This window comes from Homarus americanus, unplaced genomic scaffold (genome assembly GCF_018991925.1).
Source record: "Homarus americanus isolate GMGI-L3 unplaced genomic scaffold, GMGI_Hamer_2.0 scaffold36426, whole genome shotgun sequence".
Classification (NCBI taxonomy): Eukaryota; Metazoa; Arthropoda; class Malacostraca; order Decapoda; family Nephropidae; genus Homarus; species Homarus americanus.
In genome coordinates, this window is record NW_024741106.1 from 582,092 (window position 1) to 597,369 (window position 15,278).

At 49.2% G+C, this 15,278-nt stretch overlaps 1 protein-coding gene across 1 annotated transcript; it reads left to right on the plus strand.

Annotated features, from left to right (window-relative positions):
- The first annotated feature begins 1,910 nt into the window (after positions 1–1,910).
- Positions 1,911–5,911, plus strand: LOC121875579 (extensin-like). The gene is made up of 2 exons (XM_042380166.1): positions 1,911–1,972; positions 4,519–5,911. Exons 1-2 carry the CDS (start codon positions 1,911–1,913, stop codon positions 5,909–5,911), a joined length of 1,455 nt encoding a protein of 484 aa, XP_042236100.1.
- The last annotated feature ends 9,367 nt before the right edge of the window (positions 5,912–15,278 follow it).

Genomic DNA, 15,278 nt, shown 5'->3' on the forward strand with positions numbered 1-15,278 from the left:
TACCCACTCACCCCTCCACAGTACCCATCCCCACCTCCCACCATTACCCATCACCTCTCCCACCGTTACCATCACGCCTCCTGCGTTACCCATACGCCTCCACCGTTACCCATTATCTCTCCCACCGTTACCCCGTATCTCTCCTGCCGTTACCCATTACCTCCACCGTTACCCATCACGCCTCCACCGTTACCCATCCTCTCCCACGTTACCCATCACCTCTCCACCAGGTTACCAAACACCCCTCCCATCCCACCCCTCCCACAGGTTACCCACTCCACCCTCCCACCGTTACCCATTACCTCTCACCTTTACCCATCACGCCTCCCTGTTACCATTACCTCTCCACCTTCACCCATCACGCCTCCTGTTACCCATTACCTCTCCACCTTTACCCATCACGCCTCCTGTTTACCCATTACCCCTCTCCCACCGTTACCCATCACGCCTCCTGTTACCCATTACCTCTCCACCTTTACCCATCACGCCTCCCACTGTTACCCACATCACCCCCTCCCACCGTTACCCATACCCATCTCTCCATCGTTACCCATCACCTCTCCTGGGTTACCGAACACCCCTCCACATCACCCCTCCACCTTCCACCATCCACCTCTCCCACCGTTACCCATCACCCCTCTCCACAGTTACCGAACACCTCCATTACCTCTCCACCTTTACCCATCACGCCTCCACCGTTACCCATTATCTCTCCACCGTTACCCATCACCTCTCCACCTTTACCCATCACCTCTCCACCGTTACCGAACACCCATCCACATCACCCCTCCACACTCCACATCGCCCCTCACCCTTACACACTGTGTCTCATCCCCTCATACAACTAATGTGCGACTTCCATCTCTTAATCTCTCCACATTATCTTTTTATTTCTCCACACAGACCCCTTCCCTCCACACAGCCCCTTTCCCTCCACACAGCCTCTTTCCCTTCACACAGTCCCCTTCCCTCCACACAACCTCTTTCCCTCCACACAGTCCCCTTCTCCACACAGACCCCTTCCCTCCACACAGCCCCTTTCCCTCCACACAGCCTCTTTCCCTTCACACAGTCCCCTTCCCTCCACACAACCTCTTTCCCTCCACACAGTCCCCTTCTCTCCACACAGTCCTCCTCCCTCCACACAGTCCCCTTCCCTCCACTTGACCCTTGTTCCCTCCACACCCACCCTGTCCCCCCTTTCATTCTTGTATCTCCCCTTCCCTTCACCTGTCCCTCAACCATCTATCTATCTCCCCTTCCACCAATTCTTCACCTCCTTCCTTCCTCCCCTGCGTCCTTTCCACCTTTCTCTCCTTTCCATAATATCCCACGTGCTCCCCCATATACCATTTACACCCCACCCACCTCTGTCACCTGCCCCTAATCACCCATCTCCTCCCCCACCACCTCCCATCTCTTCCCATTACCCATTCATTCCCCACTCACCCTTTTTACCTTTCCCTAATCGCCGACCTTCCCCCATTACCACTCACTCCTCTCTCCCACACACCCATCACCCACAAACAAATTAAAAGGGCATTGTTTTATCTCTCATGATTATAACAGATGAAGTGAGTGGTTAATCCGGAAATTACCTTCACTTCAGTATTTGCGGGTAACTGAAATCCCGAGTAAGATCGTCAGTAATCGGCGCGAATAACCCAGAAAACCGCGAACAGTCGTTAGTTAACCGGCGTGGAATTGTTGGAAATCCGGCATCAAGTTGTCTTGAAATTGTGCCGAGTCCTTTAGGGGATCTCGAAGTCAAAAGGAAATTGCACACAGTCGTCAGGAAACCGCTCAGACTTGTCACGGAGTCGCTCACAGTTGCTAGGAAACCACTGTAATTCGTCATATAACCGCTCCAAGTTGCCACGAGACCTCTTACTTGTTAGGAAACCGCTCTCATGTCACCAGTAAACCTTATGAGTACGAGGACTCGTGAGGTCACGTCATCCTATTCCAGGACGTAAGTCATCGCTTGGGTCATCGTTTAGGTCATGTATTCAAGGGGTTAATTTATTGTACTCAAGGTCATCATTCTCAAGAGATTAATAATGAAAGCTAAGGCTAATCGCCGCATGCATTACTCTATATTTTTTTTAATTAATTGACCCGCTCGTCATAATGTGTAGAAATACTGTACATAAAAATAGTCAATAGTGCTTAAATTTTAATAATATGACTATTGCATCAGTGGAATCTAGAGACATTCATTGGAGTCTTAGTCATAGATGAAAAAAAGGTGAAAGTGGGTCCCATAGGTCCGTTACGCACAGTGTGGATACAACATAGTGTGTATACTAAGCCTTCGGTACACAAGGGGGCAGCATGACCGGTACTGCACTCTACTAAACTTAGGTACCCATTTACAGCTGGGTGAACTGGGAGCGCCCTGGGATCGAACTACTTACTACCCCTGTCTCCACTCGACCCCCGCGCTCCAGTCGTAGGTTAGGATCGATTAAATAATATAATTGCCTAATTAATGCTCGCTCATGAGTTTTCAGGTAAAGGATAAATAAGGTAGGATAAATTACTATTGATTGTGGGTTATATAGGCGCAGTTGATGGTAACACTGTAGTATTTTCTGTGCGTGTCTGAACAGGTCCTCATTTGTCGTGTGTGTGAAGGAAGAGGAAGTAGTTATGAAGTAGTTACAGTGATCGGGTCTTAAGAATCCTCCAATAATAGGTTGTAGAGCTACTCCTATTACCTCCCATTAGCCATTATATCTTTCCTCATTCTGTTGTATTATGGTACTCGAGCCTTGTTAACGCCAGTCACGTACTATATGGCTGACACGTAAACATAGTCAAGGTATTTTTTTGTCGTTTTTCACATTCGTTTTATTTACTGTTGTTTTTATTCAATTGTTTTGTCTTAAAGATCGTAACGTGAGATTTTATTTGTCATTAGTTGAAGTATTTTGTTCTCCATTTTATTATCTTTTTATTTTTATTTTTTTAAGAATATTTTTTTTTTTTTTTTACTGTTTTTGTAAACATGGATCGTCTTCATAGTTCGATATTTTCTATATTTTCACGAATACTTTTTGATTAGGGTGTAGAATATAGTCCGGTGTGGTGTAGAATGTAGTTTGGTGTTATGTAGCAAGCAGTCCGGTGAGGTGTAGCATGTGGATTACGGCTTTAACTAGACTTAGAAAACGGCAAATAGTTCGTATAGCCTGATTATACCAAGACTAAACCAAAATAAACACTGGCAGACTTAAGTATGTATCCCTGTTTGGTTCGTTCAGGGCAGATGGTGTTCAGCGGTGCTAGGGTTAGGTTAGGTTAGGCTGGATTGGGTTGGATTAAGTCAGGTTAGGTTTGATGGAATTGGATTATGTTTGAATAGGTTAGGTTTTGGTTAAGTTAGGCTAGGCTAGATTAGGTTGGATTAATTCAGGTTAGGTTAATTTAGGCAAGGCAATGTTGGGTTGGATTAATTCAGGTTAAGTTAGGTCAATTAGATTTTAGTTAGGTTAGTTTAAGTTAGGTTAGGTTATGTTACGTTAGGTTATGTTAGGTTGGAATAAGTCAGGTTAGGTTAGGCTAGGCTAATAGGGTCTATTTATCCGACCTCTTACAATAGCACCCAATACAAATTCTAATAAAGACCAAATCTTTAAGCAACATTCCTATTACCCGGAGAGCGACGGGTGGTGAGCATCTTGCCCTTGTGGTGATCATGAAGGTGGAAATCGCAGTGACTAATGCTGGGAATTTATGTCGACAGCAATATTGTAGTTGAGAATTTAATCTTTTTCTACCATGATCTCTTTTTATTTCTATATTTTCATTTTTGGTATTACGTGTAAAATTGTGTTTAGCGCTAAAATGATTTAATTTCTCTGAGTTCATTTTTGTCTTGTTTTTGGAATTTTATTTTTATAAGGTAAAGAATTTTTTTTTATCGTCTCCTCTTTTTTGTATCTTTTATTCTTCTCTACACAGACACACAGCCTCTCTCTCTCTCTCTCTCTCTCTCTCTCACCCCAGGAGTTCATCAATAGAGAGCTGGGGGTCAAGACCTAACCTCGATTACACAACCTTAAGGCAGTATTATAGTGAGAATCGTGCAAGACGCTGCCATGTGTAGCTTATTCTGGCGCCACTACCCCCCTCCCTCCCCCATGCTGCCGTCACTACCCCCATGCTGTCACTACTCCCCCATGCCACCCCCATGCCTGCCACCACTCCCCATGCTGCCACCACTACCCCCATGCTGCCACCACCCCCATGCCGCCGCCACCCCCATGCCGCCACCACCACCCCCCATGCCGCCACCACCACCCCCATGCCGCCACCACTCCACCACACCCCCCTGCCGCCGCCACCCCGCCACCAACCCCACGCCGCAGCCACACCCCACGCTGCGCAGCCACCCGTCACGCTGTGCCGCCATCACCCCACGCCGTCGCCATCACCCCCACGCCCAGCCCCACACTCACGCCGCCGCCACGCACGCCGCCATCGCCGGCTCACGCCACCACCCCCACGCTGCAGCCACCCCCACGCCGCAGCCACACCACTCACGCTGCGCCCACCTGCCGTCACGCTGTCGCCACTACCCCCACACAGCCACCACCCCACGCCGCAGCCATCTATTTCCACGCTGCTTCACCGTCACGCCGCGCAGCCACACCCCCACGCCGCAGCCACCACCCCACGCTGCCGCCACTGCCCCACGTCGCCACCACCCCCACGCCGCACCACCACCCCACGCCGCAGCCACCACCCCCACGCCGTCGCCACTGCCGTCACGCCGTCACGCCCCACCCCACGCCGCCGCCACCAACCCCACGCTGCAGCCACACCCCACGCCGCAGCCACCACCCCACGCGCAGCCATCACCCCACGTCGCCACCCCACCACGCGTCGCCACGCGTCGCCACCTCACGCCGTCGCCACTACCCCCACGCGCCGCCAACCCCCACGCAGCCACCAACCCCACGCCGCAGCCACCACCCCCACGCCGCAGCCCACCGCCCACGCCGTCGCCACACCACCCCCACGTGCGCCACTCACCCCACCCCACGCCGCAGCCACTCACCCCCACGCCGCAGCCACCACCCCCACGCCGCCGCCACTGCCGTCACGCTGTCGCCACTACCCCACGCTGCCGCCACCGCCATCACGCTCGCCACACCCCACGCTCACGCCATCACGCCGCCACTACCGCCACGCCACCACCGCCATCCACGCCGCCACCACGTTGCCCATCACGCCGTCGCCACCACCCCACGCCGCCGCCACCACCCCCCGCCGCAGCCACTCACCCCTCACGCCGCCGCCACTGCCATCACGCTGTCGCCATCAGCCACCCGCCGCCATCGCCATCGCCGTCGCCACACCCCCCGCCGCCACCCCCACGCCGCCATCACCCCAGGCTGCCGCCACTACCATCACGCTGTCGCCACACCCCCACGCCGCAGCCACCACCCCACGCTCCCTGCCACTACCCCCACGCCGCCGCCACTTTCCACGCCGCCCGCCACGCCGCCGCCACCACCCCCACGATGCCGCCACTACCCCCACGATGCCGCCACCACCCCACGATGCCGCCACTATTATGCCGCCGCCACCACCGCCACCATCTCTGCCGCCGCCACCGCTCCATGCTGCCGCCACACCACCCCACGCCTGCCGCCACTACCCCCACGATGCCGCCACTACCGCATGCTGCCGCCACTTTTCCCATGCGTTGCCGCCAATCACCGCCACCACCGCCCCCCTGCCGCTGCCATCCCCCACGCTGCCGCCACTTCTGTCCCATCCCTGCCGCTGCCCCATGCTGCTGCCACTACCCTCCATCGTGCCGCGACCTGTCTCCCATGCTGCCGCCACTATCCCTATGCTGCCGCCACTACCCCCATTGCCACCACTATTACCACATTGACGTCACTATCACCATATTGACATCTCGCTACGTTGCCAGCACTGTCACCACACTAACATCACGATCATCACATTCACCTCACTGACGTCGATATCATCACACTGTGGCCACTATCATCACACACGCCACTATCACCACACTGACGTCACTACCACTTCACTGACGTCACAATGACTTAACTGATACCACCATGACCACATTGACACCGCTATCACCATATTGACATCACTGCCACCACACTGACACAACTATCATCACACTGACCCCGCTATCGCCACACTGAGGCCACTATCACCACACAGACACCACTATCACCACACTTACGTCACTATCGCCACACTGACGTTACTGTCACCACAATGATGTCCCTATCACCACACTGACGGCACTCTGTTCCGTTATTTAAACTGTTTGTGGTTATCTTTTTTATTTTTTTTTGTGCTATTGCTCACCGGATGACTATGGGGTGCACAATAAACTAGCCTCTATCTGCTGCAAATTAAAGTAAAATCAACCATCATCACACCACCACCACCTCACCATCACCACACCACCACCACCTCACCATCACCACACCACCATCACCTCACCATCACCACACCATCACCTCACCATCACCACCTCACCATCACCACACCTCACTATCACCACCTCACCATCACCACAATTCCACCACACCACCATTTTACCACTACTACCTGATCACTGTTACCACTAACACGCACCACCAGCAACATAACACCCACCCACCACCACCACCACCACCAACAACAACAACAACAACAACGACCTAACACCCACCACCACTAGCACCCACCACTAACCACCACCACTAACCACCACCACCTTCACCACCACCAGACAGCCGACCATTACACACGTACACTCACCCTGTTATTACTAGACCGAGCAAGACACCTCGTTATACCCCGGCCTTAGGGGAGAGAGGGAAGGAGAGAGAGAGAGAGTCCCGGAAGTCTATCCCTGTCATAATCCCACTTATAATGCCCCATGAAAATTATATTAACCTTTTAGTGCATTCCAGAGACAGAAATTCTCCCAGTGTGTCGTTTCCTTCACCTTTATACACAGCTGACGGCAAAAAGCCCAGACGGGGGTGAAAATTGTAATATTGGCGTTGTTTATTTGTTTACCTACATCAGCTGGTTGTGTAGCGAAGGATCGATCTGTGGCATGGGTGAGATGAAATCCGATTCATGTACAAAGTCAAACAATTTACCCGAGAAACAACAACACAGAAGCAGGAAAAGTCTTTAAGGTCCTGTGATTTCCGCGTATATGTCATTATGAAAATGAAGAGGATCCCACAGGTATGGATGCTCGTTAGGGACAGTTAGAGTACAACATAGTACATACTGCACAGTACTTAAACTTCCGCACACACTTCCCCAAATTCGTAAACGTACCCATTTACTCCTGGATGGTCAGGGAGTGGCAAGGGATCGAACCAGCAACCTTTAGAATAGAAGGCGAGCGTTATATACACTCGGCCGCCTCACTCTCTTGGGTCATTATACGGTGACTTAACCACAACAGAAATGCACTGAAACCTACTAAACGGTCCTGACATCTCGTTGCATCTAAATCCTTTACGTCTTTCTAGGTCTAACTAGTACCCACGTTGTTTCTGAAGACAGGCATTGTCTTACACCCAAAAAGAAGGTCCAGGTGGAGGCTGAGAAGAGAGTTGTGTGTGGTCTGGAGGCGCGCGTGACACTGGTGTATAAAGGCACTAGGGGCAGGTCTGACCACAATGATGTGTTGGGGATGAGTTAACTGCCCCGGCTGTGAGGTATGGCAGAGGGTGGGGCCTGGAGTAAACGTGCTGACCCAGGGCTTGTGTGTCGTAGTTCAGGACAATGGTGGGAAGAAAAAAAATATAAAACAATAGAGCAGAAGACGTGTGGTGAGAGAGAGACAGGAAGAGAGAGACAGAAAGAGGGAGAGAGAGAGAGAGAGAGACAGAGAGAGAGACAGAGATGGATAACCTCCGGATTATTGTACAGTAATTCAGGTCATTAGTTCACAGAAAACATTGATCTAGATGGCATGGGGAACACAGGCTTGGATTTATCGCTGTGGGTGAACTTTTTAATGAAGCAGACTTACTACATTGAAGACGGGAGTAGTAAAGCTGGAGACAATATAGATGTTATTTATCGTAGTTCTGGACAATAGAGGAAGAGATACAATGGTCGAGAAGGCATTTGGAGCACAGAGAAGGTAATAAATACGGGGGGAAGGGGGGGGGGTGCTCTAGATGAGGGTAGGAGAGAGGCAAGAAATGACTAATGACGGGTTGTGGTAACTTCGGGGTTTTGTCTGTGTTGGAAATGTGATGATCGCGAAGGAGCTTGTGGGAGTAGAGGCTTGGTTATATTGACAAGGGGTGTTGCTGTTTTTCTTGTGTGAATATGGAGACGTACACAAAATAAAATTGATAATGATATTTAATATTGAAACAGTTTATTTAGCCAGAAAAATACAGATACAGAGTTGATAATAGTAATGTTCAGCCTTTGCCAGGAGGAAGGTTCTGGTCGACAGTATCAAAGGCTTTAAAGAGGTCCAGGAATATACCGACTGTGAACTGACTGTCATCAAAGGAGTTTAAGATGTCATTAGTAAAGGATAGTAGATCACTCTCAGTTGACCTTCTAGCTCTAAATCGAAAACGAGAGTCCGTAAAGATGTTATTGACACTCCAGAGGGAATTTAGTCTACTACAGTACATGCTAGCTTCTCCAGTATCTTACTTAAAGCTGGGAGGACTGATATGGGGCGGTAATTCTTGAAAAGACCTGTATCACCAGACCTTTTATAAGATGGGTGAACTTTGGCACACACGCACAAAACACACACACACACACCCCTCCCCAACACACACAAACACACATACACGTCCCTTCCCAACACACCCCTGCTCCCCAACAAACCCCTCCCCAACACACTCCTCCCCAACACACACACACACCCCTCCCAAACACACCCTCCTAAACACACCCTCTCTAACACACTCTCCCCAACACAATTCTCCTTAACACCCCTCTCAACACCTCTCAACACTTCTCAACACTCTCAACACCTCTCCCCAACACCTCTCCCCAACACCCTCTCAACACCTCTCCCCAACACCCTCTCAACACCTCTCCCCAACAATTCTCCCAACACCTCTCCTTAACACCTCTCTAACACCTCTTCCCCAACACCTCTTCCTGAACACCTTAAATACCTCTTCCTTACCACATTACCTCTCAACAACACCTTCTTCTGAATACCTCTTCGAATACCTTTCAACACTCCCTTCCCTCAAACACCTCTCCTCAAATACCTCTTCAAACACCTCTCACCACTCCTCCCCAACACACCCCTCCTCCCCAACACACCCCTCCTCCCCAACACACTGTAACAGGTCAAAGGAGATATATTACAGTAGGATGGTTCAGGTTACAGTGGTGAGCACATCTTAATTAAAGTCGTAAGAGTATGAGCGGCGGCCATCACTTTGCATCACAATACAGGAGGAGACCATCCTTGTGTTCCTCCAGTGAGTCATTATCATAACCAGGTCTCGCTCTGTGTGGGGAGGGGGAGGATGGGGAGCTTGTGTGTGTGGGGAGAGGGGTGTGGGGGCGTTTGTGTGTGGGGGGATGTGTAGGAGAGCTTGTGTGGGGGAGACGGGGAGTGTGTGTGTGTGAGAAGAGGGGTAGTGTAAGGGAGTGTGTGGAGGAGGGGGGAGGTGTGTGTGTGTAAAGGAAGAGGGGTAGTATATGGAGTGTGTGGAGGAGGTAGTGTGTGTGTGGTGGGGTGTGGAAGATGGGAGGTGTGGGAGTGTGTCACTGATGTGGGTGGGAGCGTTAAGTGTGTGTCTGTTTGGTGAAGGATGGGGAGAGTGTGTGGGGGGAGGAGGGTAATCAGGTGGAGCAGGAGAGGAAGGTTAGTGTTTCGCTGCTTGTTGTGGGGGGTAGGCGCTCCTCGCTCTGGGGTGTAGGGAGGGAGGGAGGGTACCAGAGTGTAGGTGGGAGGAGGGGAGGAGGGCAACAGAGTGTAAGGGGAGGGAGAGAGGGTACCAGAGTGTGGGTGGGAGGGAGGGTACTGGGAGAGTGTACTAGAGAGTGGAGGTGGGGAGGGGAGGGGAGGAGGGAGGGTACCAGAGGAGGTAGGTGGGAGGGTGGAGGGAGGGTACCAGAGGTGTACCAGAGGTAGGGAGGGAGGAGGCACTAGAGGGGTGGGAGGGAGGGTACCAGAGTGTGTGGGTGGGAGGAGGGTACCAGGAGTGTGTGGGTGGGAGGGAGGGTACCAGGAGAGGTAGGGAGGGAGGGTACCAGGAGAGTGTAAGGGGGAGGGAGGGTACTAGAGTGTGGGGTGGTAGGGATGGGGCACAGAGAGTGTAGGTGGGAGGAGGGTACCAGAGTGTAGGTGGGAGGGGAGGGTACCAGAGTGTAGGTGGGAGGGAGGGCACAGAGTGTGGGTGGTAGGGATGGTACCAGAGAGTGTAGGTGGGGAGGGAGGGTACCAGAGAGTGTAGTGGGAGGAGGGTACCAGAGAGTGTAGGGGTGGGAGGGAGGGTACCAGAGAGTGGTAGGTGGGAGGGAGGGTACCAGAGAGTGTAGGTGGAGGGAGGGTACCAGAGTGTAGGTGGGAGAGAGGGAGGGTACCAGAGAGTGTAGGTGAAGGAAGGTTACTAGAGGGTGTAAGTGGAAGGAAGGAAGGGAAAGAGTGAGATGGAGAAGAAATTAAGATGGAAAAGGGAAGAAAAAATTTGGGAATTAATTTGAGAGAAGGATATGAGGTTAGAAGAGGAGGAGGGTGAAAGGATGAGGGAAGAAGGACCGGAGTTGAGGGGGCGGGCAAGACTCGAGGGGACAGGGTTGTGGCCATACAGTTAGGTCAGGGCAGCAGTGTGGCAAACCTGAGGAGACGTCACACTGTCCACACACACACACACACACACACACACACACACACACTTCTCCCCTGAACACACTCACACTTCCCCCTCTGTCTGTCTGTCTGTCTCTGTCTGTGAAACTCGAAATAACTTACAATTTTGAGTATATCGATATCAGACTTCGTAGGTATTATATTTATTACTTAAAAGACTTTTATGTTTGTGTGGTGATGAGGACGAGTAACATGTGTGGTGATGAGGACGAGTAACATGTGTGGTGATGAGGACGAGTAACATGTGTGGTGATGAGGACGAGTAACATGTGTGGTGATGAGGACGAGTAACATGTGTGGTGATGAGGGACGAGTAACATGTGGTGATGAGGACGAGTAACGTGTGTGTGATGAGGACAGTAACATGTGGTGATGAGGACAGGTAACGTGTGTGATGAGGACGAGTAACGTGTGTGGTGATGAGGACGAGTAATGTGTGTGGTGATGACGAGTAAATATGTACGTGTGATGAGGACGAGTAATGAGGACGAGTAACGTGTGGTGATGAGGACGAGTAACGTGTGGTGATGAGGACGGTAGTGTGGTAATGGGACGAGTAACGTGTGATGATGAGGACGAGTAACGTGTGTGGTGATGAGGACGAGTAGCATTGTGTGGTGATGAGGACGAGTAACGTGTGGTGATGAGGACGAGTAACGTGTGGTGATGAGAGGACGAGTAACACGTGTGGTAATGAGGACGAATGAGATGATGAGGACGAGTAACATGTGGTGATGAGGACGAGTAACGTGTGTGGTGATGAGGACGAGTAACATGTGGTGATGTGAGATAAAGTGGTGATGAGGACGAGTAACGTGTGGGTGATGAGGACGAGTAATGTGTGTGAGTGTGTGGTGGTGATGATGAGGACGAGTAAAAGTGTGGTGATGAGGACGAGTAACATGTGGTGATGAGACGACGAGTAACACGTGTGGTGATGAGGACGAGTAACACGTGTGGTGATGAGGACGAGTAACATGTGTGGTGATGAGGACGAGTAACATGTGTGGTGATGAGGACGAGTAACGTGTGTGGTGATGAGGACGAGTAACGTGTGTGGTGATGAGGACGAGTAACACGTGTGGTGATGAGGACGAGTAACACGTGTGGTGATGAGGACGAGTAACACGTGTGGTGATGAGGACGAGTAACATGTGTGGTGATGAGGACGAGTAACACGTGTGGTGATGCGGACGAGGACAAACATCTGGTCGGGAATTTTCTTAACGAATTGATTTTCATATTTTTAAAGAGACTCAGGGTAGTGGTTAATGCAAGAGAGAGGCAAGATTAATGTCTGCTTCCTGACTCCATGAAGTATTTATTGCTCCATCTTATCCAATTCCAGACTTGTAAAATTATATCATTGACAACACCAGTTTCTTGTCGCTCAGTGAGGTTTGAGATTATTGATTCATTAATGCATCTTATAATTTACGAATCATATGAAGCTAGTTTTGTACATCTGAATTTGACTTTGTATTTAAGATATACATTTTGTTGTTTAAAGTTCGTCATTGAATCAAATATCCGATCTAATTGTAGTATAATTTGTTTATTAGTGTACACGATGTATATCAAGACCTCAGATGATAATTTAAGAAAATAGGTCAAAATAACTGGTTGTCTATCAAATACCCATCGTCTGACCCAAGCTACGGATCACACACACACGAAGCGGGACTATAGAGTTATCAAGGCTGTAAAAGAATAATAAAAAAAAAAGAGCAGCTGAAGAAGAATGCCGACCCTTTATGTTCCCGAGGAAATGCTCCGCGACCCTGATATAATGGGATCGTAACCCCCGCGCTGCATAACCTTGGTCGTATTGTTTATACACCTGGTATACATTACGCTGGTGGGTTTCGTAATGTTGTTCTGGGCGGTCTGGGTTGACTCCTGCCTCGTGTTCATGCGTCTTCTTGTGGTGAGTTCGACCCTTGTTATGTGATGATTCATAGGAGTGTGTTTTCGTTCTTAAGGAGTTTGCTTTTCGTTATCAATGATTTTTTTTTCTTAAGATTTTTTTCTTGCGGAATTTGTTTTCGTTATCAAGGAATATTTTTTTACGATATTTAGGAGTTTGTTTTCGTTGTTAAGGAGTCTTTTTCCTTTGTATGTTAGGCCTCGGTACCATACATCTTTTTTTTTTTTACACAGGATTCTCCACCTCCTACTCTTCATTTTCTTCTTCCTCCTAATTCATTTGTCCTTCTTTCCCTTCTCCCCATCTTCTTTTTTCTCTTCTTTCTCTTGCCCTCCTTCCTCCTTCTTCTGTTCCACTACTTGATTTCCTTTTCCTCCGCCTCCTCCTCCTCCACCATCTTATCTCCCTCCTCCTCCTTCATCTCCTCTTTCTCCTCTTTCGCCTCCATCACCTCATCTCATTCCTCCTCCTCCCTCCTTTCCTGTCATCATCTTTACACCAAATTTTTATAGGTAACACCAAGACAACAATACACTCTTACCTCGTTACACATATCGCATACAACTACTGGTTAGGAGGAGTGTTGCAATCATGGAACACAAGAAACACACTAATATATTTTTTTTAAAGATACACATTCTTGGTTGACATAGTGAAAGTCAATATGGCGTTGTCTCAAGCATAATGTTGTGACACAGTTTCTCTTCAGGTTTTTTTCCTCCAGTAGTGTACGAGGGAAACACAGCACCTCAGCACAGCATACAGTGACACAGCTGGTTTATACACGACAATGAACACGTCTAGCATGCCTGGGATAGTAAAAAAAAATTATAAGGATATTGTTTTAGTTACGGGGGTAAGGAGTTGCTTGGTTCCTTCAGTTGCGATTACGGAACTGTTTGTCACTGCTCTAGAAGGTGACGCTAGGTTGATGGGTGAGTTTTAGGTGACGCTAGGTTGATGGGTGAGTTTTAGGTGACGCTAGGTTGATGGATGAGTTTTAAGTGACGCTAGGTTGATGGGTGAGTTTTAGGTGATGCTAGGTTGATGGGTGCGTTTTAGGTGATGCTAAGTTGATGGGTGAGCTTTAAGAGGTGACACTAGGTTGATGGGTGAGCTTTAGGAGGTGACGCTAGGTTGATGGGTGAGTTTTAGGTGACGCTAGGTTGATGGGTGAGTTTTAGGTGACGCTAGGTTGATGGGTGCGTTTTAGGTGATGCTAAGTTGATGGGTGAGCTTTAAGAGGTGACACTAGGTTGATGTGAGCTTTAGGAGGTGACGCTAGGTTGATGGGTGAGCTTTAGGAGGTGACGCTAGGTTGATGGACGTGCTTTAGGAGGTGACATCAATCTTATGAGAGAGCTTTAGGAGGTGACATCAATCTTATGAGAGAGCTTTAGGATGTGACACCATTCTTATGAGAGAGCCTTAAAAGGTGACACCAGTCTTACGGTAGAGAGTCTCGGCGATCGAAAAGCTCAACCATATAAATATTGTTGTTGTTCTTCAGTTTGTTTGTGTATAGACGCTGACAGGTCCTCCAAGATTAACATTGAAAAGTTTCCTTGTTTATGATTTCACCTAACCTAACCTAACCTAACCTGAGCTTCAAGTTTCTCAGTGGAATAATAAGATTCTTTGCATTTTGTAAATATTTTCACTTTTACTCTCACTTTTTGATCCACTCACTCTCACTCTCACCATCACTTTCACTCCTATACTCTCATTCTCTAAACTTCACTCTAACATTTACCCTCCCTCACTCTCACCCTTCGTTCTTACTACTAGTCTTTCACTCTCACCCTCACCCTAACCTTTCATCCGCACTCTAGGTCACTCTCTTCTCAACCAACCACATCTCTTATACTTAAAAACAAAAAAAAAACAAAAAACAGTCCCTCCTCCTTCACACTGAGACGTTCAATATACACGGCGGTTCATAAGGTTGAGGACAGCTTACAGTGACCCCCCTTGTATATCGACCTCTCAACCGATTAGTGGCACATTACTCCATCCGTCGACATGACATTTACGGTGTATCTGAGGTGCTATTTAACATTAGGGCGTGCAATTGCGATGGTGCTGATGTGATATGTAAATTGAGGGTACAGTGTTATTGCCTTGGAGGTGGCGTGATTGCGGTGGCACTAGTATGTTTGTGTGGGTATGTGTGTGTGTGTATTTAAATTGTGGTTGTGTGATTGCGTGCGGCATTACCAGGGCAATTGTGGTGGTTTAAATGTGGAAATAAAATGGTAGTGGTGACGATATGATGGGGGAATTGTGGTAGGATTGTTGTTGTTATTTTAGGGGCTAATTTGTGGTTATGTGACAATATGCTACAGCGACATTACTGTACATCACCTGTACTACATAACACTTGTAGTTCCGTCGTTTACATACTGTGGGTCATGTATTATATATGATGCACTTAAGTCACCTGTTAACGTAGAGAGGAAGAGGTGGTTTTTCTGA